This window comes from Rhea pennata, chromosome 1, assembly GCF_028389875.1.
Source record: "Rhea pennata isolate bPtePen1 chromosome 1, bPtePen1.pri, whole genome shotgun sequence".
Lineage (NCBI taxonomy): Eukaryota > Metazoa > Chordata > Aves > Rheiformes > Rheidae > Rhea > Rhea pennata.
In genome coordinates this window covers 33,424,859-33,451,726 of record NC_084663.1, presented here as the reverse complement: position 1 = coordinate 33,451,726, position 26,868 = coordinate 33,424,859, and the positions used below count along the sequence as shown (strand labels likewise).

Below are 26,868 nucleotides of genomic sequence, written 5' to 3'. Positions count from 1 at the left end.
GTTCTCTCCAGCTTTATAAAGGTAGTATTTCTTGGGCCTGACTGTATATGATTACCACATAGGTAGAGGATAACAGAATTTGCTAGCTGCTGTTTGGCATGGCCATGGAGATGTTTTTCCCTGACACAAAGTGCTCAGAGGCTGTGTTGCTTTAATGAGTTCATCAGCTGTTCTCCAGTGTCACACTGGCAAAAGCTCACACAACTGATTTTAGCTCTGTGCTGGGTATCTCTTGAAAAATAACCTTTTTTGACTGTCTTATTAAAACCTGGATGATTTCGCTGATCCAGTTTGCAATATTTTGGTGCTAGAGCTAAGGGAGTGGAGCCAGAGTATGAATGAGAGGCCACTGATGGATTAAAAGGGGAGACAGGAAGCAAGCTCCTGAAATAGTCATCATCCTGAGTGAGTTGTACTTGAGAACTACAGAATAAACCTGATGTGACTTGTTAACCCATTGCATTGTAGATAACACTCTTCAATGGAACAGAGCAGCTGTCAAATGCTACATGTGGGAGCCTTGTATTTCACGGAAATGTGTAACTTGCTAATCACACTTTAAATTGAACCACACAGCTAACAATAATAGATCTAGCACATTTATGATTGTCACAACACAACAGCAGATACTTTGAGATGAGAAATAGCTTTGAAGGAAACCAAACTCCAAGCCTCTCTTTGAAAGCTACTGTATTTGACAACTGTCTTTTCCATAGTGAATACCTTTTATTCATGCAGCACAGCTGGATGGACTAACAGCACTTTCCCCAGCATTGAATTATGGTTTTTAGTGTCTCAGGCCCTTGGGAACTCTGTGAGAATTTGGCCAGTGAAAGAAAAGACAGAATAAATCCTTAAGTGTGAATACATTTATAAGGCGTAATTAGAAAGGCAGTGACTTGCAATGCTCAAAAGCAGGTGCTCTCCTGGAAAGACTCGCTTCTTCCCTTTAACAATGTAACAAATATATATTTCTTCTTCTTCATATTACAGTGATATATACTACCACCAAATATACTCTGGGTTCCATTAAGCTAAATTCCGTAAAACAGGAGTCTCAAAATACTCACAGGTAAAATACTTATATTAATGTCTTGAGTTTACAGAGATGAAGACCTTCAGATCTGCAAAAACAAGCATAGAAATCCCTTGAGCTGAGAAGAATAGAGAATGCCAGTATATCAGAAGAAAGTATCAGATATGCTTGTCCTGCTCTTATTTTTCTGTGTATGTATAGCCACTGCTGAATACTGAAGAGTGGACTCCATGGGCTCCTAGGACAAAACAGAGCTGCCAGTCTTGTCATCTTGAGAAAGCACTGACCTCAGATAACCAAGTAAGTGTCCAAAGTCTGGTGCCACCCAAGGACATGAAGAAAAGCCTGGGACATCTGAGTTATTAAATCACTTCTCTTGAGATACTATCTAGTATCTCAGCAGTAAAAATATCCTTCCCATCTGCAGTTTGACATTTCTGCTTCTCCAGTGGGTTGCAGCTAGTAACTGCCCTGCAATAGCATCCAAGGCCACAACTAGGGATTGTCCCCCTGCTGCTACGCACTAATATGGGACATACCTGGTCCAGGGGATTTTGCTGAACAGACTGGTTAGCAGCTGCTGAAGGAAGGAGGATTTGTGTGCAAATTCACTTCCCCCTTCCCAGAGTCTTTGGGAATGGCATTCAGTTTAACTTTCTGCGTGTGCATCTTTCAGTGGCAAATTATGACAGGTCTCTGCCATGTTAACACAGTTTGCAAAAAGGAAAAAAAAAAGACCAAGTAAGTGACGTGCGCACAAACAAGCAGAAAAACCAGCACCACTCCTGCCAAAAGGCGCGTACGCCCTCAGAAAGCACCGTGCCACGTCTCAGGGGAAACATGATGACGAGTGCGGCGCTGGCCCTGCGGAGATTTACGGAGACACGCGTGAAGAACCGCAGCGGCAGAGCGGGGCAGAGAGGAAGGCCCAGAGGGAGTGAGCTAATGACTGTCTCCTCATTACCTCATGGGAGCAAGAGGTCGAGATGACCTCGCCGCCGCGGCCGCGGCCGCCCCGCGCGCAGGTGCGGCCCCGCCAGCCCGGGAGGGCGGAGGGAGGGAAGAAGGGAGGGAGGGATGGCGGGAGGGGGCTGCCGGGCCCAGCGGCTTTGTTGTCCGCGCCCGTGACGGCGCGGCCCGGCTGACATAATGACTGAGCGCGGACACACCTTCCGGGCCGGCAGAGCCGCCCGCCGCGCCTCCGCGCCGCTCCGCGCCCGGCCGCCCCGCTCCGCGCAGCTCCGCGGGCAGCGGCGCCGCCCGCATGCTCGCCGCCGCCCGCCGCGCCGTCCCCGCGCGCTGAGCGGCCGCGCCGCGCCGGGCCGGGCGGGCAGCCCTCGCTATGCTGCCCAGCGCCCTGTACTGGGACCTGGTGGGCTCCTCGGCTCTGCTCCAGCTGCCGGCGGCGCCGGGCTTCGGCAGCCTGGGCAAAAGTTTCCTCATCGAGAACTTGCTGCGGGCCGGGGCGCCGCAGAGCGCGGCCCAGCTGCGGGCCCTCCCCGCCAGCCCCGTGCCCCTCAAGCTGTGCCCCGCGGCGGAGCCGAGCAGCCCCGCGGCGGGTCCCTTCCCGACCAGATGGGCCTTTCAGGTGCTTAACCCCTCCGCGGCGGACGGCGGCCGCCCGCCCGCGCGGGCCCCGGCGGCGGACAGAGGCGGCGTCTTCCCGCCCGCGGCCACAGGTGAGCGCCCGGCCGAGAGCTGCGCCCCGGGGCGGCGGGCCCGGCCCCCGCGGGGAGCGCCCCCCTCGGCCCGGGAGCCGACGGCCGAGGAGCCGCGGGGCCGCGGCCGGGGCGCGCGGGGAGGCGGCGGCGGCGGCTCGGGGAACGGTGCCCGCCGGGGCCGGGCCGGGGCGATGGCGGCGCCTCAGCGCGCGCTGTCCGCGCGCCGCCGCGAGCGGCCGTTAGCGTCGCGCGCACCTGCGGAACGCGTGAGCGGCGCGAGGCGCCTCGCCGGCGCGACCGGTGCTTTTAACGGCTGCTTCAGGGCTGGCGGCCGCTCACCGGCTGCCGTGGTGGGTGAGCGACGGCCCACGGGACGGCTCCGGCGGCGGGAGCGCGCTTTTCCTACAGCCAGACAACACTCACCACGAAAAAAACAAAACAAAACAAGAAAAAAACTTTACAACTATGTAAAAGATCCCTAATTGGCGATTCGATTCGGTGTTAAAAGTCCGGGCTGTGCTGGGTGATGAATCTACAGGAAACATTTGTCACTTGTACGGGTTTAACCCGATTCTCTGGCGACCTGATCTGCTCACGTTTCTGGTGTATCGTGTGGTGACGTGTAGCTGCATTACTGAATTTAACACACATGTATGTATATATTTAAATGATATTTCTTTAGTGTGCCAGTTCGCATGTATTTCATCTGAACAAAAAAAATTTTAAAACATTTGTAGGAGTACAAATTTCTGTCCGTTGTGGGCCCTTTGAATTCATTTTAAAATTTAATTCATAAAATTCAATGTTAGACTCACCATCTATATTGTATTCTGCCGTTTCATTGTGATATGTCAATTTATTGCAGCCTCCTGTGGTATTTTCAGAGCTCAGATGTATGATCATGCAGTTTTAAATGTACATAAATGAATAAGACAAACAGAAGCGTATTTATTGAAATATGATGTTAAAGCATAGTCATGAGAGGCTCATTTTAGAACCAGAATTAACAAGTCATTTTTGAACATAATTTATTTTGCTTTGATTAAACCCTACAAACTGTTTTGCAACATCCAGAACATTTTTTGTTCCTTTTACCCGATGTGCTGTTAAGGTAAGCAGGACAGAGGCAAAGAGATGTACATTAACATTTCTGAATATTCCAGACCTCAATTATTTAAGTATATTTTTCTATGTATAAGTTAACATCGTATAAACTAACGCTGGAAACAAGATAAATAATCTTTTCGGAAACAGCACACATTCTTTTTCTCAAAAAGTTCTAAAGATAATGTTGTGTTTCTATTTACAAAGCACCGGGGGAGCTGGGAGATTCCCTGCCACTCATCATTATAGGTAAACTTTTCTAGGTATTACAGTCATTACTGCGTGCCCACTTTTCCAAATGCTTATTTCCAGGATTAGTTCTTTTGTCCAGTGGAACAAAAATGGGAGCTGTGAATTTAGCAGTGCATTGCAAGGTCAGGTCGTCTTAGTGGTTTACAGTCTTATCTCTCAACTCCCAGGAATTTCAGAGGGAGTTTTGTCTGAAGAACCAGGACCTCACCTTTGAGCAAAATGATAAAATCTAGATTTCCTCATGCATTATGCACTCAGAAAAGTCTCTCACTAACGTATGAGGCATGCAACAAATATACATAGATCCTGATCTGACATAGGTAGCTTAAAGTTATGAGTACTCTAAGATTATGAACTTTCATAAATATAAATTAGGTCAGAAATGTATTTTTGAGCTAGATTTTTTGGTTTCTAAGGAGTCTCTTCATCTCTAGAGTAGGCATGCTCTGGTGGAACTCCTCTCACGTACTGGACATTTAAACTTGTGAGGAAGGCTTGCATGATTAGGTGTCATATTTCTTGTGTATGTAGTAACAGGGCAAAACAGTGTTTTGTCAGAGTAAGAATTTTTAGGCTTTAGGGAGTAATGAAAGATACTTTAACCAAGGAATTAAATACTAGGTAAGGTTTTCAAATCACTGTTTTTGTGAGTTATAGGAGGAACAAACCTTTTCCTGTTTGGACCCTCCAAACCTTACGACATTTTGGAATATTTTGTCCTGAATCCTTAAGAAAACTATTGAACACGATAAAGCATTTTTTTTAAATTTTTCTGAACTAGCAAGTGCTTTGTATGTCATGCAGGGACTAAAAGTGCTTTAACAAAAATCTTGGCAATATCCAGAATTGCTAAAGGAAAAACAATACAGCTGCTTTAGAAAACAGAACTGAAAAAATCAAAATTACTGGGTTTCGTAATCTGTATTGCTGATATAGCCTGAAATTCGGGTGAGGGCACCAGAAGTTTTAAGAAAGCAAAGAATATAAAATTACGCTGGGGACTGAACTGAATAAGCTAAACCTTTTTAGAGTTCCAAAAATAACATGTATCTAAAGCTTCTCTCAAAGAAAAATGTGAACAAATCACTCCATTTTAAAATGCCTTTTAACATTCCATAAAAGTCCTAAAGAATGAAAATACTGTATTCTTTTTGTAAACTGGGAAACTCTCATCCATGGCTGCAAAGGAGGCCGGGTGGGATGGGACTCTTGATCAGTGACATCTGGTCAGGGCAGCCTTTTCTTTTGTAAGTAACCCTTCAGCAGCAGAGTTTTATCAGTAAGTTTCCATTCCCGTAATTTACAAGTCTTGAGAGATTTAGTTTGATCATTTCAAGTGTTTATATTTGTTTTGAGCACTTCTTCAAAATTATCCTAAAGGAAAAACTGAACAAGAAATACTCACCCACAAACTGTCACACCAGTGCTCTTGAAAGAAGTATCTTTATGCTGTCTGTAAAAGATTAAAATGATTACTTTCTATTGCTACATTATTTTTTTTTAAAAAAATGAATGTAATCAAAGTATAGTCTTAAAATTAATTTAAATTATTCTGACTTAAGAGTATGACCTCATGAACAAGCGGCATGTTACATGGAAATTAAGGAAGAAAAGCAGAAGGAGCAGTATTGCCAGATGACAAACTCACTTGCTTTCTGCAGTGGTATGTCAGTTTTTGCCAACTTAGGATTCCTGCATTAAGATTTCTTGCCTTGGGCTCTGAAGTACCATTACAAACCAGTGCTGGTGATGGAATGGTGAACTATGGGCCCACCAGCTCCAGTGCATATGTTACGTTTTGTGTTTCTGTCTCACTGAACTGCGTTTCTCCTAACCTATATGCCCTGGACCTGATTCTACTCTTTCAAAACCTTTTGCCTTGATAAATAGATGTAAAATCCTGCTTTGTTAGAATTCTGCGTACAGCGTGTGTTGGCAGGCATGACTGGGTAAAGCAGTGCAGAAGCTGGTTCTGCCTTTTAGACACTGGACTCCTAGGGTGTTTTCTCAATGGGCAGAAACATTTAAAAATTGCACTGTTGTAAAAGCAGCATTTCCCAGTGAGGCATGTTGTAGCCATACAGTATATACTTCCTGTTAAAGGGTGAGGAAAGCTTAAGATAAAAGTTACAACCAAGCTAACAGATGCTGCTGTAAGTACAGAGGAGGTCCTCTCTTTCTGTTGACTAATATCAGATTTGATCCCTCTCCTTGTACTCCAGTGGCTAGATATCATTGCCTTCTGGATAAATTATAAGACTTGGCAGTTTTCCTCAGCATTTTTTGGTGTAGTAGAATCATCCAGGGGATGATGGGATGCAGTCTGTTGTAGCACAGGGGAGGCTCTAAAGAGGTCCATTCCACATCTTTTCTCATGACCTGCTTTCCAGAAGTTTTGGCTGACACTTAGGTCAGAGCGACCTCAGTGAGAAGTGCAGTTACTCAAATACCTGAAATCGCTTTCTGAGAATCTCTTCTCAAGTAATTTGCCCTGGAGGAAAATGACAGTAAATGCTTTACAGCCTGAATGTGTTCACTGGTACATATGTGACAAGAATCTGGCTTTCTGCTTTTATCTTGGTATTTTGATAGAGTAATAAAGAAATAAAACTGAAAATGAAACAAATAATATGAACTTAACAGTGAGATATTTCCATTGCAAAACCTGCTGAAAAATTGAGCTTACTGGATTTTTACCTAAAGCAACAGAATAGAATAGAATACAGTATAGTAGAGTACATGTAACAAACCCCCCAAAACAATTAGAACAAGTGCACCTTAAAAATAAATCGGTATCATAATGTTCAGCATCCACCATCAGATGGGTGTGACTTCTGTTTCTCTAACATTTGGATACTTTACATTTTAATGCATTTATCATCACAATGTGCCAGTGAGATGGGAGATGCTTTCTCTCTACATTGCGTAGAAGAGGAAAGAGGGCAAAAAGAAGTGAAGTAACTTGCCTAAGGTAACAGAGAAAATGAGTAGCAATGCAGGGAAATAAAGCCAAGTCCTCCTCTGCAGGCTAACTCTCTGGACCAACATCAGTTTTTCCCTCAATGTCATAACGACATTAATTATGCCCTCCAACACTCTTATTTTAGTCACTATACTGTATTTTCCACTTTTAGTAAAACCTGTGTTTCATTCCTTAAAACAACCAGGAGATTTCAGTTAATGGAACTAAGTGATTTTCTTCTTCATCTTGGACTCCCTTTTAGTGAATCATACTCCAATTAAGGCTCACTATTTATTGATTACAAACTGGCAGCCAGACTGTGTCCTCGAGTGACACGTAACACTGTAACTCCCACTAAAACTGTAGGCTGAAAAGAGCTGAATGGTTTAACTCTCAGCTCCCTTTAGATTTTCACTAGCCTCTGGAGTTTGTTTCCCTAAGTCAACAACTTGTTCACTAATAAGTCTAAAGAGTCTCCTATTTTGCATGTGTTTTCTGGGGAAAGAACGTTTCTTGGGGGGTGGAGGGAGGGGAAAGAGAGCTCTGTTTGGCATTTTTTCTTTTGCCCTCATTTCCAGGAGTATTGAGACTTCATTGTTCTAAAAGTTTATCTTTGAAAAGAGAGGAGTTTCTGTGAGCATCAGAAATCAAAAGAAGTTAATTTCCCCAGGATGTAGGATCTTCTTCTGCTTCCAATTACCTTTATGAGCCATTTAGTAGAATCAGTTTGAGGTACCCAGCATAACCTAAAAGAGTGGCTGCAAAATGCTTTTAAAGCTATCTTTGTCCTTGTTGTAACGTTTTCAGAGCCAGACTGGTGCCAGTTACACACTGCGACCTGATCACCAGTCCATCAGTCAGAGCTCAGCGGGCATGTAAGCTTTGGCTGGGCAGTGCTCTTGCTTCTGGCCACGCTTGCTGCACCATCTTTGAGAAAAAGGCTTCAGAGTTTGGCCCTTAGTTAGGTTTAAGCACTGCCAGAAAGTCTCAAGACCATGCTAAGGTGACCAGTGGTCAGAGTTTGCAGGAACAGAAAGCACTTTGTGGAGGGAAAGCTGTAGAATTATTGATGCCCACAGTTAGTGAATTAATTTCTGTAAAATGCATTTTGTACTGCAGAGTGAGCTGGTCTTTTGAAATCTCATATTTTTCACGTTTGTTAGAAATAGAAAGGTGAAAGACAGCGACGAATCTCATCAGGCAAGTTCTTTAGTTCTTGTATGTAGATTTCAGGTTTCATTGTGCTGTGATTTTTTTAACATTAACAAACTCCCCTAAATTTTGGAAGGCAGGTTCTGTGCCTCCAGTTGCCTACCGAAGATGATCCACAAAAAATTATTCTTGCACAATTCAGCTCTGCAAACTAATTCTTACTCTGACTTTTCTAAGTGGTACTTTTGTGGTCAGTCACAACTCTTGGCGGAACTGGGAGATAATCCTTTCAAAATGAAAACAGGTGCAAGTGTACAAAACAGTAGGAGGCATTTTCAAAAGTCAGGATATGTAGTACCAGATCATTTTAAAGTTAGGCACCAAAATATTTTCGGTGGCTAGAGCTATCGGTCATCAGGTTGGAGAATAAGTAGCCTTTGCTTTATGCTGAAGACCCCATGAAAATTTCCCAAGAAAATTTCCCTTGAGAGGCTGCCTTTTCCTGAAATTGTAGCATGTAATTCTGTTGAGTTATTTTCTATGTCTGTTGAGGACTTTACACCCTTCTCATGAACCTTGGGCAATTTGGTGTTGTTTGTTAAAGTCCCAGCCCCTGGAATTTTATACTAAGTGAAGAATCTCAGACTTCATCTTGAAAAAAATGTTTCATCCCTTTAATGAGAATCGTTACACATGTAAGAAGACTAAAACCCCTAGGAGTGTTTTTTAAAAAAGAGAGAGAACATACTCTTTTTGTTTTTCTTCTTAATTTTAATGATGTTTAACCAATCTTGACACTTCTTGTACTGGTTAGAGCTAGTAATACTGCAGCAAGTATTACTGTGGTTCAGCTTGAAATGTTTAGTTAAAAAATACTCCGTTAATGCTGGCATAAATGGAGCATTTTGGCCTACAGTAAGATTTTCAATTAGAGTTGCAGCAATGAGAAACCGGTGAACTGCCCTCTTGCAGCATGTGACTCTAATTTAAGCTTGTTTGAGGAAATTATTTTTAAACAAGTTGTAATATGTTGAAAATCAAAGAAAATAACTTTAGTGCCTTTATGGCTGAATTTTATCATTACTGTTTTTACAGTGTCCTTATGGCAATACAGATTGTGTTAGCGGCTTAAAAAAAGTAGGTGTCTTGTCTAATCCAGTTGTCTATATACCTTCTCTAATTTATACTCGATACGGAGAGAGGCATCTCCCGAGCATGACACAATTTATCTTCTTAGACATCTATTTTAAGGTGATCATTATATACAGCTACTTACTACTTACTTCTTCTCATTGACTGTGTAGGAGGCCTGGGCAACTAGCTTAGACAATGCACTGAACTTTCAGACAAAGAAGTGACAGTAATGCTCTTAAATGTATTTAAGTGAAAGAGAGAGAGAGAAAGGAGATGTTTAACAAGAACAGTTAAGAGAAGGTGCTGTGGGCACACTAAACACATGGGCATCTTGAAGGAGAAGGATGGAGTCTGTAATCCCAAACTTTCCAGATCCCTATTTTTCTTCTCAATAGCAAGGCTATGTAGAAGACATAGAGAGAAGATCCTGCCACAAAGTGGACATAGCCTTTATTGCTAACACCAGGAGACCCAGGAGTCTTTTGCAAGTGTTGGGGGGGTTGGATGTTGCTTTTTTGTTGTCACAGAAGTGAAACCTATGCCAGCTGTGCAGTCTCACCAGAGCCTACCCGTGCGTTGTCACCAGTCTGAGGCACCTTGTTGTCCATGTTTCTAAAGACAAAGAAAACAAACAAGTCATACACACAAACCATATCATGCCTTAATAATAAGGCACGCAGATGATGCCTCTGAAAACTGACAGTGATTCACATGACCTCAGCTAGGCTGCTGCGTGACTCTTATCATCTACAATACTGCTGTAGATGTAAGGAAAAGATGATTGTGCCATTAATACATTTCAAGGCCTTTTTGGTGATGTATCTTTTCTGGAGTGACTAATCTGCTAATTTTTGAAAGTCCCATTGGGACCCGACATAAGAATGCAAGCCCACTTCTGACATCTACTTTTTGGATTCGACAGGATTTCAACATACACTTTTAGGACTGCAAAACCCTATGATCATTTGCCAGCCTTTTAAAACTAATCTGCCTCTATCATCTACCATCTCAACTTGACTTACTTTGAGCGTTCATGCAGTCATGTCATATGGGAATGAATGGAAAGTGGGTAACCAGTGACTTTGGGGCGTGGGAGAAACCCCAGCTCTGAGGGATGCTGTACCACAAGTTCTTGCAGAAAACATAGTCAAGTCCATGTGGTGGTGACTCACTTTGGTGGGAGATGGCAGCAGCCTGTACCTGTTCCCCCTCTGCCAACAGCTCCCCTTTGACTGCCTGAAAAGCTTTGGGATGTGCAACTGCTGCTGAAGTCCTGCACTTTGAATAAAGTCACTGTGAGGGACCTTGCCATGGTTCATTACTAGACCAATGGCTTGAGGTTCAGGAGCAGAAACAGAGCCATGAGGCTCATCTGGACCACTAACCTGGCATAGCTGCTGCTTGACTATTTGCAGGGAGCTGTTCATGAGATGAAGCTTTCTTGCGGCTTTGCAAAAGTCTGCTTTAATCATTTCAAGAGCAGACAAATGTCCGTGGGAAATGGCAATTTTCTATTGCCCACTTCATAGGCAGGAACTATCCAAGTTTCTCAGATGAAATGTGGTACTTCTAGTGGTAATATTTTTAATTTACCTGTCAGGCCTCACTGTGGAGAGCTGTTAGTATAGGCTTAGCAGCACTTGGAGATTTTTAAGGGCTGTTTTCACACAGCCTGAGCTCTATCTGTGTATATATCCATTTCAGCTGAATTGTACTTGGGAACTTACTCTCAAAATGATAAAGAGTTGGAAGGAAAGCTTCTAATCCCTCTATTAGTATGACCTCTAAGTATGGAAGGATTTTTGAATTTAGACTATCTTAAGACTTGCAATATATTTTAAAATATTAGTGTCTGAACTAATATTGTGAGTTTTAACACTGGATGAGCTTGAGTTTGACTTGCATGTTTAGTATCCATTTATTGTGTGTTTGTAAAATGCTGTAAATTCACAAAGCTGAGTATAAATGAGCATTATTACTAAAATTTTGTAAGCAGCTGCAGTGTCAAGGAATTTATCTTGTGCTAAAATGTGAAAATAAATTATTGATTTCATTTTAGATATTTCATTCTCTTATATTTATGACATGATAAATTCTATTTTAAAGCATAGAGTACTTGCTTTATGGTATATAGTATAATTTTTGGAGTGCCAAAAGGCATTTATATCATACTCCAATATCTCATTTTCATGCATCAGAGGTCAAATCTGCAAAGTCTCAATCTAGTACCACACAGTCTGTGTTTATGAAATGGGAATGCTAAGCAGAAAAAGGAGTAGGTACCTTGAATATGAATTACTAGGATTTGGCCCATGGTTAATGTTTAATCCACATTGTTTGGAGGAAAAGCTACTTTTTGGTTATTGTATACTTCACTCTGGCCAATAAATACAGAATTAATACATGTGAATAGCAAACAGTTTTCTTTAGATTGCTCGAGCAACAAATATTGGTAGAGTGGTCATGATGTACGTGACCAGAAAATTAAAATGTAGCCAATATTTTCCTTGTCCTTCCTTCAATACTCGTATGTATTATGTCATTCCTACAGTTACAGTCACATTGAATATAATTCTGAAATAAATATACTTTAAATGGATCATTTTCCCCCAGCAATTTTCATTCTGTTAATGCAGTTTTGCACAGACACTGGAAGCTATTTAATACAATGAATGTTCTTTGCTGTGTCTGTCAGAGACAAAAAATACACTTGTATGTATTAGGGTGAAGCATTAACACTTTTCTCTACATAGGGCTCCCAAGGCAGAGCTGAGTATCCCTGTGTTGAGCCAGATTCTTTGCTGATGTAACTCTGTGCAACTCCTATACGTTGGTTTCAGTGCAACTGCTTCAAAAGACATCACCTGGGGGCATCGTTTGATATACCTAACACAAATTCACTGTGCATCAGTGTAGCTGGAGCACATTAAAGAAGTTTATAAACTAGATACTATGCTATAGGTTGAGGGAGACATAATGCCATTGTTTATTCTACAGGATTTGGAATAAATCAGTCTTCAGAAATTGTTTCAGGAACCATCTGGTTCAGATCTATATGAGAATATCTTCTATATCTTATTTCTTAAATAAGTGTTCTCCGCCTGGAGTCATATGCACCATACAGGCAAAAAACACAACAGTTGAGAGAGTTAAGCAAAAAGCTCAAGAACGACAAAAGCAAAATTCCCATCAATTTAACCAGACTTGTTACCAGGTCCTTGGAGATCTGTACTGTTCCATCATGATGCTCTACTAGTGCACTAAATCATTCCCAGCAGCACCCAGATGTGTGGCTTGCTTAGAGCTTTCTTGAAGAAAGTGTGTATCTTCAGTTTTGATACTGTTTCATCCTCCTGCTTTTATGCTTGCAGCTCTTGCATACAAGAGGAAATTTAGTGAACAGAGAAAAACATAGCCTAGCCTAGCCTGCTTCTCTATCTTTACATGCAGGAGTGTGCTATCTTTCTGACACAACAGCTTATTCAATTCTTATTTATCCAGGTATCTCTCTGGGTTATATCACATACCATTATGTGCATCACATTCTCAAAAAAAGGAGCAAGGAACTGGAAAGAGTTCCTCCATACCAGGGAGTGTCAAGGACAGGTAGGCATGTCTTGCAAAGATCAGGTGACCTGAATAAGGTGGTAAAGCAATGATTAAAGGAAACAGGGCATTATAGCAGTCATGGAGTGTTTGAGAGATGTTAACAAAAGGCAAGCAAAGAAATTATGTCTGCTACCATGTATATACTGAGCTGTATTTTTAAAGTGGAAAATTTTACCTGTAAATCAGGGAAATTTGATAGTAGTATGAGGACTCTGGCTCCCAAACCCTTCACTTGGGAATTTGGAAGGTGGAGCAAACAAAACATTAGCAAGTGAATTGTCAAGAAAAAGCCCTCATGTTCAGGAGGATTTCTGAAGTTATCTAATAGTTTTTTTCCTTCTCTATCTCCTATACTGCTTCAATTACAGTCTAATCCTTCTAAACTTATTTACCTCACTAGTGGCATTCAAGCCCCTTGGACACATAAGATAGGTAAAATTTGGCTGCATGTTCTTGATGCTTTTAAGCTCTTTGGCTGCATGTTCTCGATGCTTTTAAGCTCTTTATGGCACGGTTCCACATTGGTGGTCTCATCTGAGACAGAAGCTTTAGAAATCCGATGTCTGATATAAATCATTCCTTTTCGTAATAGTTTTGCAAGCCTACAGCTCAAATGTAGACAATTAGTTATCTTGGAGTATATTTATATTTTATTAGAAACAACAAAGCGTTAATGAAAAGCTGTAGTAAAAAGTGCTCATTAATTAGAGTGGAAGAAATTTTCACCAAAGAATGTATGAATTCAGATAAAAAAGTAGGAGTAAATATTTTAAAAATATTCTGCGTTAGACTTCTAGAGCAGTGTTTTGTTGCTTAGGGAGATCAGCAGATTTGAATGTTATAAGGCTTATTAAGATGCCCAAATATGTACTCAGAAACATAATTTGGGGTGATCTTTGTTTTTAATTCCAGTTGAAAAACCTTTACAAAATGAAGAATACAGCTTAAATGCATTTATCTATCTTGCTTCCTGATTACTGATTGTTTCTTTTTTAAAAAAATCTAAATATGCAGTTACATTTTTTGAAATAATCAGGTTATTTATAGAGATTTAGACAGATTACAGGACAAAGTCTAGAGCAGTTTATTTTTTGCCTAAAGTAAAACAGGTAAGTGACATAGGTGTTGTGAAGCTCACCACATTTTACAAGGCTACAGTTTTAGCAATACCTGTTTTCAAAAGAAAAAAATATTCCACATTTCATAATTGATTAATACCAGCAGAAATCAGAAGGTAATTAAGATTAGCAAAAAAAAAAAAAAAAAAAAAAAAAAAGGAGCTTTAGACAATGAGCCTTTTCTAAGACATGGAAGTACTTCTTGGAAATAACAGAGAAATAACAGAGACTTATAATTCATGGGTTCAAAAATGTCTCTGGAAATGTTATGAAGTATTAATAGTATTAATAATACTAATATTAAATGGGATGATATTGCATTTTTTTATTGTACTAAGTAGAGCCTTCTTCACCAAGTGGTTTGTTTAAATTCATGAGAACACTTGCCCAGCCAGATACAGTTCAATATCAGGATGGCAGAATATCAAGCCCTGTAGTGTGTGGAGAAGTTTTCATAGAGGTCAGCTTGATCTCAGTACATTTTATATTTTTTTTCTTAAAGGTTCATTATTTATTGAAGTCCTCATTTGTTTGAGTACAAAAAACAGCGCTAGAGTACAAGCAAACGAGGCAGGATTCATCTGTAGATTTTGGTTTTCTTTTTTGATTTTTCAGGGACCTTTCCAAGATATTATGCCTGCTATAGTTGTTTAGAATAACTTTCTGAGATGCATTATACTCATTATGTAAATGATGTGTTTAAATCTAATATTTAGGAAAAAACAGTTATAGCAATTACAGAGGTAAATTTCAAATCTGCAGTTTCATTCTCATGATAAATACATTGTGAAAGTTTTGCACATTAACATTTAAGCTATACATATAAACTAACTTTGTAAAAATATAAAGAGCAATTACTTGGATTATCATTGTTTACCTTAAAAATATCACCATCTTGAAAAAAGGAAAAAGAACTTGTGGGGCAGGACTTCACACTGACTTTTTGGAAGACTGTTGTTACGAATATCACCTAAGCTCAATGGATAATCAATTAGATCTATGCTTTCTTTGCAGCTCTTTCCAAACACTTTTTTCTCCGAGCCCCGCCATTCTACTCAGCATGCTGCGGTGGGTCCTGTCAGCACCCTGCATCCCCCACTGCTTTTCCAAGTAAGTTTTTATGCTTCATCAGTAATGCTTGAGTTACTCTGTAAACCGAAGCAGCAGGATTTAATGTGTTCTGGAAAACTAATTGGTGATGCAATGGCAGCGGCTAATTCCTTAGTAAAATCACAGCAATCCTATTCAGAAGGTTTCCAAAGATTTATCAAACTTAAGTACACTGAGCGATTGTGAGAGATTTCCAGTGGCATTGAGACACCCAGACAGAGCTAGCCTAGGAAAGCTCCTTGTTTTCAGTTTGCTAGAAAAGATTCTTTAAAAATCATTAACTCTTTTTAAAATCTGTGTCAATAAACGTTTGCAAATAGGAGAAGAAAAGAGCTGAAAGATCATAAAATGGATGCTGCATTTTATTGTCTATTTGGCATAGGATTCAGGAAGCAGTAACATTGTTTAGATAATACAGTCATTCTACTCATAGCAGTCAAATGCATGCACACGTTTAATTTGATTTTTTTATTTATAATGTAAAGAGTTGAAGGCATTTATTGAAGAGAATTTTGGCTAGTATTATATACTCAGGATTAAGACCTGGAATACATTTCCGTCTAATCCATATCTAAATTTAATCTTGATCACAAAGTTTATGCGCAACAGCATTCAGAGTGGTTATTAGTGATTTTATATGTTTATGGCTCAGAAATACAAAGAGAGGAGGGATTTCCTAGTCCTTCAATGTGGAATAAAAAGACCAAATTGTGTGTTAAATCCAAAGGAGAATTGGCACTTACGCATGCTCTAGCACATATTTTCTTATCACAGTTGCATTCAAACCCTTTCTGACTATGTGCATGTGTTTTATGAATGTTTCAGAAGGGCAGTTGCTAAGTTGAATGATTCTTGACAAGTGAGGCAGCAAATGCTGGCAGTTTAATGAGCTGCAAGTTTCTAAGCACCTCTTTAGGGGGCTGACACTTTCCCACAGAGCGTTTTACATGGCCCCGGCTCTCCCACAATGGCTGACAGCACCATGACCAATCACCACTTTCACTTTACTCATCCACACGCGACCTCACCACAATTTTTCACTGTGCAGATGAACTTTAGGAACCATTTCACATTGAAAAGGCCTGGGCAAGGGTCATTTGCCCTTTTGTATGGCCATAAAGCAATACTCTATGTGCCAGTCTTTTCTCCTGTCTCACATTCCAAGAGATTTTCTGGACACCATTTAAAGCACTTGACTGAAAAATAAAGCAGTGAATGAAACTGACTTTTATAGACTCATTCTAGCTCATCTTCCCATATAACCCTGTCTACCTGAAAAGGGATTTAGTGGATGAGCTGAGTGTATACAGGGACTTGCTGAATACATAGGCCCATTATCAACTGTGGGGATTGTTTATTAACCAGGACTGATACACTACTATTTTGGAAGTGACCTATTAATTGTCCATTTAACTAGAATGTATTGAATTCAAATGAAAAAATGGAAACCATGACTAAAGCTTTTACTTGCTCCTTCAAGGTGGTCTCTGCCATGAAGGCAAACGAAGATTGTTCCACAGATTAAGAAGACATTTATCACTATATATTAGGATACGAAGGAAAGACTTAAAAACAAAACAAAGCGAAACAAAAACCAAACCAGTAACGTAGGAAACAGTTGGTAACAGATTCACATTTGTGTCAGCAGACCACTAAACCTTTTGATGCATGTTCAGAGTGACAGACTGCAAACTCACTTAATTTTGATAGAACTGTTGTAACGTGTGAACTACTGCCAGTCCTCAACATATCAAAAAATCATTTAATTCACAGATTGAAATATATTTTCTGTGTGCAGAGTCAGAACATATTTTGGAATATGAGATACTCTTTAAAAAAAATCTCTGGGCTTATCCCAAACAAAAATTTTGACCCACTGTTGACCCAGTGGCTGGTTGCTAATGCTTGTCTGTGTTCTGCGCATGATTAAATTTAGTTTAGTTAGGTTTTTACAATCCATCACATGTTGTGCTTTACACTACGTAGATTCTTCACTATTACACTGGTCTTAAACAGGTGTTAAGCTGTAACCTGCATACTGCCTTTATGGGAATTAATTGGAGCTTCAGTGCTTCAGCAGGAGGTTGTTTCTTAGCTGATTGACTGTTAACAACCAGCCAGGCAAGACAAATTTTAAGGGGTCACATAATCTGGCATTCTCTGTCCTTGGCTGACAACTCCATTGTGGAACTCAGCCCAGGAGTCAAGGACCAGCCCTGTTAAGCGTTTTTCCTCCCTGGTGTCAGTGGTGGGGATGAAAGGAAGTTCCAGTTTAAACTTTTCTACTCTCAGACCTTACCTTCCAGTAAATGTTAAAAAGTCCTAATGGTTGATCAGGATCCCCCTGGAGGCCATCTGGAAAAATGTACCTGAATTGTATGAACTCCTGTATGAGTTATATGAGCAAGAAGGATAGAAAACATCCTTGAGGAGGAAGGGCTAATGTTTGTTGCAGCTTCCTGGGTAGGAACAGGACCCGGGGGGTGGCAGTTGCAGTCTTCAGGGAAATATAAATCCAGCTTGTCCTTTGCAGAAATGTCCACTGTAACATTTTGACTTGTGTTCTGCAAATAGTTTATTTTACTTCTGACAGAATCTGTGCCTCACTGTGTGATAAATACCAGAACAGTAACCAGCAGGCTATGATTTTTGTATATGTTTCCAAATATTATTTTTAAAATTGAAATCTATCTGTATCAATTTAAGTTTCTTTATATTGTAACACTTTAATTTTAAATGATTATTTATTGTCAGAGGCTGTTATGGAGGCCAAATATAAAAATGGGTTCTTAAAATTTAGGAAAATTTAAGAAGTTTATGTCTAGCAGAAGCTACTAAATCCAATGGTCTCTGAATCAGTAATGTTGGATTGTAGGAGGGTATTTTATGAAAGATCATTTTGTACTTGCTGAACTTCTAATACTATTTCTCTGCAGGCCACAGCTGGAGAGGATACGTATGGGATAATGTTTTCAAGAGCATGACATTTACTGAACAAATGTATTTAATTTCCCCCCTACTACCACTACAACTGGCTAGAACAGATAGGCTTTTTCATGAAAAAATGTGTAAACTTTTAGAAAATCTGCTTTAGAAGGGAATTTCTATTGGCTTTGATACAGAAATGATCAGACCCTTGACAGAAATTGAACAGCAGTACACCTTTACTAGGATCTGAAGAAAGTATCTTGAAGGCATTCTTGAGGCAGGTTATGTGGGAAGGTGCCATAAACAGGAGGACAGCTTGCACTTTTAGAGTTTAAATTGCATGTGACACAAACCAAAGGTGCCCATTCAGAGAAAGATCCTACGTGTCTTTGACTATACAGCCGTGGTGTGGGTGTCTGAATCAAAAGGCAGCTCTTTCCTGCACAGCTTATAACGATGTCCCATGCAATTACTACATCTAATATTGGGTGTTGGGCCCTATTCAGCTGGCCTCTGGTACTGCTCCCTGGGCAAGCTGAGACTGCTGGAGGCATACCATTCCTTGCCAGGGACACCAAATCCTCCTGTGGGACAGGGAGCATGGGAAAGTACTGTGGCTTTAGGCTTTATCGGGTGTGAGGAAGGTGAGAGATTTATCTGGATTTGGTGTTTCTATGCTCTGTGTGAGGCCGATGAACAGTGTGGATACTCCCAATTCCTCCACTGCAGTTCTGTCCCCCAGCTTTGAGACTATTTTCCATGGCAAAGGATCTCTAGGGGATCTCTCTCCGGGCGTGGATCAAGGGGATATGACTGAATTCACTGCAAACTGCCCTCCCAGGGCTTGCTATGGATTGTTAAAAGATTAGAGACCAGGCTGAAAGAAATAATTTCAAGTACTCTCCGAATCCTATAATAAAGAAAATGCTGCAGTTTCCAGAATAAATAAGTGAATGGCCAGTGATTTTCTGAGAGAAAGTTCACCCTAACAGCCTTTTCTTAGAAAACTAAACTGTATAAAGCCTATTTAGCTCCTTTAAAGCTGTGTTATGGACCAGTTTTATCTGGTACTACATTTCATACAGGAAGAAAATAAACTTCTGGGAAAACTTACTGCAGTTTACTCAGTGATAATAATGTTCTAAGTAAAGTAGAGAAGTTTTTCTCTGACCATATTTGGATTTTACAGTAGAGTGGGCCCTGTGTTAATGTTCCTCTATGAACTCACCTGATTTACTTTTTACCACGTCAAGGGGAGGCTTTTGACCACTGACACCACCTCTAGATCCAAGTGAGAATTTAGTCCTTAACAAACATGACTGAAGCATTACTACACATTTATAGCACCATCAAAACAAAAGTGGGATACTAGCCTGCTAGCACTATAACAGACAGAGCTTAATATTTCTTTGGTATGTGTTAGATGTTTTGTGAAATTCTAATCCATTTCCACTAGGAGAGGAAAGTGTCCTGCCTCTTCTGACCCAGGAGTCCAGCTCCAAAGCCCGGAGAGGTATATTAAGAAGAGCTGTTTTTTCTGAAGACCAGAGGAAAGCTTTGGAGAAAATGTTTCAGAAACAGAAATATATCAGTAAAACAGACAGGAAGAAACTGGCCATTAACCTGGGTCTAAAGGAGTCACAGGTAAGGAGGAATGACAGAATATCCATGACTTTCTGTCTTTTTGAAGCAAAAATCTTTTAAATGGCTTTGCAGAAGGAAAATTGAACAGCCTAGGGGCAGCCCTGAGCAAAGACCTCAGTAAATCAATGGCAGTTTTAAGCAAGAAGTCGTTGAACAAGTGTCTGTCCCTAGTTTATTCCTTGAAGATGTACATTCAGAAGCTGATCACTCCCATTTCGACACAGACTGGAAGTAAAATGATCTTTGAATTTCATTTCCAACTCCCATTTTGCTGTCTGACATAGCTCCCCTAAGGGGCTTTGAGGCAGTGAATTGTGCTCCCTTCCACTGCCACACAGCCAGCAATCCTGGCAGAAGGCAACACACATATAGCCGTCCTGCTTTCCTCAGAACATCCTTTGCACCACCACTGCTGAGCAGCTAATGATGATGCGGTCAGTAACACTCACTCTGGAGTCATTCCGCCCCAAGAGAAAGGGCAGCCATCCCTACAGAAACAGACATGGCTCCACAAAGAAAAAGTCTCCACAGACTTGAGAGAAGCCCTAGAAGGAAAATTTTGCTGCAGGCTGACCTTCCAAAAGGCTCCCACTCTCCTTACTAATTACTAACTCCTTATTTACTAAAAAATCATAGGATTTTTCATATGACTCTGATTTGGCCTACTGTAGAACTTCAGAATTTAGCTGAGGGTTTAATACCTTCGGCAAGCTGTTATGACTAAAAAATGTGTTAATGATGATGCCTACAGGCAGTAGCCAAATCTGGAAGCACAGAGGCCTGACCTAGCTGCAAATGCAGGCAAATAAAAAGTGCCTGACAAATTCTAAAGTGTATATTCTAATATATAATGTGTTACTGTTCCTTTACCATGTCAAGGGAAGGCTCTTGACCACTGACATCACCTCTAGATCCAAGTGAGGATTTAGTCCTTAACAAACATGACTGAAGCATTACTACACATTTATAGCACCAAAAAAAGTGGGATACTAGCCTGCTAGCACTAGTGGGATACTAGCTAGCTGGTTCTGCTATCAAGAAAGTGGGATACTAGCCTGCTGGCACTGAAGTATATATTCTAAAGGGTACAAATTCTAAAGACACTGGAATCATGGTCACAACTGGTAGGTGGGATTCTGAAGGTGGTGATGGAGATGTGGGCCTCCAGAGTACAGCTGAAAGCAGGTGAGAGAGTGACGATACAGTTGTATTTCTATGCATGTGGCAGGAGTGAAAGTGCCTAAGAAAATTAAAGCTGAAGCTATCTGGTGAGCGTAAAAGCCTGGGAAAGGTGATGGGAGCTTTTGTCAATTTTATCTTGGAGATTTTTAGAACGTAACAAGATCTGAAGCAACCTGCTCTAATTTTGCACTGTGTCAGAGGTTGGATCTTGTGGACTATAGCAGTTCTTTGCAGCCTGAATGAATCTTTGACTCTATTTCAAGCACTGCAGCTATAAAGAACAAAGAATGTAGAGTTGTGACCCTTCTTAGCATGATGAGCAGAGCTGTAATCTCTGCAGGATAAACTATTTCATTTCAATGAAAATGTGCAATTGCATTCTCCAGTGAGCTGCCTAAAAATTTCCCAGTATATAGTCAAATTCTTAATACAGCTGTATCCTTGAGGTTATTTTCTGTGCTCTCAATATTCAAGAGAGCCTAGGGAAAGAAGAAATAATGGAGTGAGACAGAGAGAACAACCAACATTACAGGAAAATTATTTCATGATAATGATAGACCAGACCAAGCTCTTCAGACGTTTTCCTCATAAAGAGGAGAGTGGTTCTCATGAGGGTCAGTTCTTAGATTTTCTGACTGGTTGTGCTGGAGGATCAGCATCTGCCATCTAAGGCTATGATTCTCAAGCCTTTTGAAAGTGTAGCTCCTCTGCTTTCATACCAAGTATCTGAATACTAGAACTTCATGTAAATGTTTCAGAAAAAAAAAGAATATAATCTGAATAATCTGATTGATTCACTCCCCAAAACATTTCTTCTCTTTATATAAAAAACAGCTCTTAGATATGTATTTGCCTAAGCTTTTCCCAGCATTTCATGAATGCCTTTGAACTGCCATAATCAAACTTTGCAATTCAAAGCTTTTGGAAAATGTATTTTATCTCAAAAGCACATGGATTCTAAGCAACCTTGAGTGCCTGTAGTCAGAAAGACAAAATGCCTTTAAATCTTCACTTCTGTGTCATAACATGCATTTCATAGCTGTATGGCCAAGCTATCTTTCGCTATGTTTGTGAGTGGGACAGTCATAGTTCTCACAGCCTCTTTAAATTGGAATCTTCACTTTGTCAGTATTATCACTTAGTTTTGTTAATGTTACTCTGAGAATCCTTATCTGTCTACAAAGAGGGTGTTACAGGAAGTTGCTCTCCTTAGCCACTGGTGTGTCCTCTGTCCAGTCACCTCTTTAAGGCTGTGAAAATCAAGGAGAGCATGGCCCAGCTGTAGTAAATAGTGATGGGAAAATGTTCAGCTAGTGTAAATGAGACAGCTTTGTTGAATCTACTGTGATATTGACTGAGGAGGGAACATAAAAGGGTATGGAAAGAAAAAAAAAACTGTGAAGAGCTGTTTTAAGAAAACATTGACAGTAAACTCTCATTAACTTGTGAATAGGTGAAAATTTGGTTTCAGAACCGAAGGATGAAATGGCGAAACTCCAAAGAAAAAGAAGTGCTTTCTAACAGGTGCCTCCAAGAAGAGAGTCTTCAGGAGAACTACCTCTCAAGATCTACTGTGAATTTTACCTCCCCGTGCCCTGCTGTGTGGGAAGTATCTCAGGAGCAGGCAAGTACAAGGTGGAGGGAGAATTCTCCAGGAACTTCTGAAAGACTGATTAGTACACAACCACCTCCAAGAGCAAATTCATCACAGAGCCCACTGTATTTCTATCCTGACCAAGACACTGCAATTAAGGCAGTTACATCATCAGCCTAAGAAAATAAGAGGCGGTTTGTAAACTGAATGAAGAGCACAGGTTTCAGATGGATGGTCTTCTAAGACTAACAGTATTTGGACACTGTAAAGCTAACTAGTTTACGCTTCATCGATTTTCTAAAGTCTAACACCATTAAAATGACAAACAACTAAAAAAGAAATATTCTTGAATACTCAGAATACTTTTCTTCTGTCTTCTCCAGTCTTGTACTGACCTTAAAAGTGAAATAGGAACTGATGGTAAGTAAAATGAAGTGAAGAGCGTAGAACTGAAATTTTACTCTGATTTATACATCTGTGCTGTATATAGTTATTCATTAAAAACACACTGGTAGAGACTCACTTTTCTCTGTCATTGCAATCAGACCAATTAATTTCTTCTGTGCCCAAGAATAACCATCTCCCCCAAGATAATAAGTTGCTTTGATTTTTTTTAATTGATAAAATGACACAATAGGTTCATGTTAGATGAACATAAAAATTTTTAGTATGTTTTCTCTATCTCTCTTCACTTATATCATTATCCAGTTAGTTCTAAATAGCATGGCCACAAGTCTGCTGCTTACTCTAGTAAAGTTGCAATATTAGAAGACAAGCAACCAACTCTAATAAAATATTCTACATTTAAATCACTTTGGTTTGAATGCGTACTGAGAAATGCATTTCACCAACTCGTTTCTTTTCACCCGTGGATGAAACTACAGCACCTCTGTTTCAAAATTGTGATGGTGATATGCAGAATTATAGCCCAAATGGAATAAGCAACAAAGCTAAAATCGGACAAATTGCCACCATAACCCACTTAGAGAAGAATTTGAAGAGATGCCATGCTCTATGAGTCTTATTCTTGACTTACTCCTATTTAAACTGGTGCCAATAAGTGCACATTAGTTTATTTCTGTATCAAAGGCAGGACAGTGTTCTATGTAATACAAGTAGCCTGAAATAGTATTATTAAAATGGCTTTACTTTAAATGATTTGCTTGCTTCATCCCCTCATTCCTTTATCAAAATGGGAATAGAAAATGTTTTTTTACCATACTTCTGTGAATGCATTTGTTGAGGAGAAAGACTGGGAGTATTTGATGTTGCAGGGAAAACCTTTTGAAGAACATTAGGTTTTTATATATATGACTATTTCATTTCTGTCAGATTCCTGTATTTTATAGCCAGAAGAGATTATTATGATAATCTAATCTTGTTTTCCTCATCATGCATCAGTGCATGCTTGGGGCAATTTGGGGTTTTACAGTGTCACCTTCCAGGTGTGAGTGTGAAGCCCTGGAAGGGAGAGCTTTCATAGCTGCTCATATTCTTTTACCAAGCCTCCCACAACTCAATCAAGTGGCAGTGTTAGAAGCAGCACAGATGGATGAGATTCAGGATGCTCACTGTGAAGTTCTTTCATTTGATGATGCTGTTGCAAGCGCTGAATGTGAGCTACTGTAAAAACTCTGAACTGAGCTGCTAAACAGATCACGTTTGAAGAACCTCTCACTGAGGCAAAGATCAAGCGAGGCTCTTGCAGAATTGGATTCACAGTTACAATGTTACACATTTTTTAAACCTCTTCTTTCCCGGTAGCCTCTTTAAAGCTACATCACTTCATAGCCCTCCAAACCTCTAACACTTCCTATTAGAATTCTTATTTTGTAGCTAGAATAAAGTTTCACTATGCCAGGTTAAACCTCTCTTTACTTGAAAGTGCTGCTCCAGCTTTCTTCAAAACCCTAGAAATATATGAGTTCTGAATTATACCTAAAATAATATGATTCGATTAGTCAAAATGGACTTAATGCCTGTAACACATAACAAGCCTGATTCCTCTCATTTTAAGCTATTTAAAGAAGAAATTTCTTCAATGCCAACATACTGTGAAATCTTGGTAAATGAGAAGCAGCACTCAGTATGAACACAGAAAATATGAGAGACTTACAGTGCCAGTCTTTTCTGAGTATGGTGGATCAAGTACTATCTATAAGTTTTCTTCAAATAATGCATGAACAGTAGTTATAAAAGAACAAAGAGAACAAAAATGATGCACAAAATCCCCAGTAGGTGTTTGAAGAACTTTGGCATTCACATTGCAGGGATATAAGGCATATAATGCACCTGTTTGGTATTACAGTGACATAAAAGATACTGATGGCATCTCACAGTTAAAAGTAGGTACATACTATTTTGACTTCAAAGATATGGCTTGATGGACGATATTGCAGCATGGTTAAAGGGTGTCTGAGCTGTGCTTTTATGTATGGCATTTTGAGACTATATAGTTCCAACCTGTCAAATATTATGAAGGACGTTTGTTGGGATCCTGGGGTTTGGCAGAGTTTAGGTGCCTTAAATTCAGAACCGCAACAAAAAGCTAACTGTTCAGTGTGCCATTAACAATGCAAATACTTCTACTGGCTGGGCATCTCTGTGTTTAGTCTGGCAACTTATCAATGCTAATGTAATATAAAATACAACTGGGAAAGGAAGAATGGACTGAGGCTCAGTACTCTCTTTGTTATCCAAGTTGCAGACTCCTGTTCCCTTAGAGTATCCTGCTGACATACTACAGCTCTTTCTGCACAGTGGAGCAGCATCAGTAACAGGAGGAGGTTTTCTCGCCCCCCAATTTGAGATTGCCCAGACTAGTCTGAATGTGGGGCAGATTATCAGGCGCAGCCACAGTTATGTTTTATTGCATGTAGACAACTGTGATATCATGAACATGAAGAGAGGCAAGCTAGCTTCAACATGGACTTCATATAACATTGTTAAAAATGGGATGTAATAACCATACCTATGTCAGCACTTAAACTTTGGTTGTACAGATTTATAGAATAAAATAATTTTCTAAAAGTTCTCTTGATTCTCTGCAAACAGGAATTAATTGTGAGGGCTTGTTTCACAGAACAGGACTGCTTTGAGGCACAAAACTTCAATGTCAGAACAATAACACAATGGCCAAATGTCACTCCTTAGCTGTAATAACACATCAGATGATTAGTTTTTTTCCACTGTTATTTACTAGTACTAGGTTTTAAATACCAGTTGCCATCACCTTAGCCACATTTCTCCTCTGATGACCATCATCTGCTCCACAGTTAAAGACTGACATAAATTACATTCATTTGCTTCTTTACCTTCTGTGAACAATAACGTTGCTGATCTTCACAAACTAGAAGGAGAATTTAAAGCAAGTTAGCTGTGAATTGAGTGCCCTAAGAAAGGTCCAAAGAGAGATTAGGGCCCAACTAACTTCAAATTTAGTTTAGGACCATAGAGAGGCCAAAAGGCCTCTGTAGAAAAAGGTTCTTATTCTAAATAGAATAAATTGCCATTGACTGTACAGGTCTACAATAACTGTGCTTCTAAGTATGTGCCTGACAACTGTTGCTGTAGGAGATAAACCTAGGTATATAAACCTTGATCTAAGATGCTCTCCATGTAGACTTGCACCTAAATTAACTGTTGACCAAAAACCTGCAACTCGCACTCTCTGGTTTCTTACAGATACTGGCTGTAGTTCTAAGCAATGAAGCTGGGCATGATGGATGGGGATGTCTCAAGGCAACATTTTGATAGTGAATCCCTAATATTCATCTAAACATTCACACAAACATCTAGCCTTCTATAAACATTCAGTGCGTCAGGAATTCTTAAAATTTTTTAAGTCAATTTTTCTATGCTTGTTAACATTAGAATGTGATGCCAGGTATTTAAAAGTTTATTTATACCAGTCAAAGATGTATGTTTCCATTTTTTTCTGCTTTGCTATGATATGGTTTTAGATAAGAGTTAAACTATAACAAAATTCTCTCTTGTAACTTATCTTTCAGTTAATCCACCATACCAAACATCAGCAGACAGCAGATTCAATCTAAATATAAGATGCATTATCAAAGTCATTTTGTACATTGTGAAAGAAACAAAAGTAACGTTCAGTTAATGAGAGTGTCTCTTTGCTATATGCTTCATCACCTTAAAAAATGGAAAAAATACAACTAGGAAATCCTCCTCTAACATTCTCCTCTATATTCTGGGGATATTCTGCAACATTTCATGTAATAAAGTTTGGAGAACAAAGGAAATAATATTTGTAATTCTTAAATGTGCTTAGCTGATGAGGAGAGTTAATAGAAACATTTTGTTACAGAATCTGAAATTACATGATGACTTATCTATAACATACATTGCTATATATTGCTGTA

General features: G+C 39.9%; 1 protein-coding gene across 1 annotated transcript; it reads left to right on the top strand.

Moving 5' to 3' along the window:
* The first annotated feature begins 2,378 nt into the window (after positions 1-2,378).
* On the top strand, positions 2,379-22,790 carry DBX2 (developing brain homeobox 2). The gene is made up of 4 exons (XM_062567528.1): positions 2,379-2,715; positions 15,043-15,138; positions 19,523-19,710; positions 22,346-22,790. Exons 1-4 carry the CDS (start codon positions 2,379-2,381, stop codon positions 22,664-22,666), a joined length of 942 nt encoding a protein of 313 aa, XP_062423512.1. The 3' UTR covers positions 22,667-22,790.
* Positions 22,791-26,868: the final 4,078 nt, after the last annotated feature.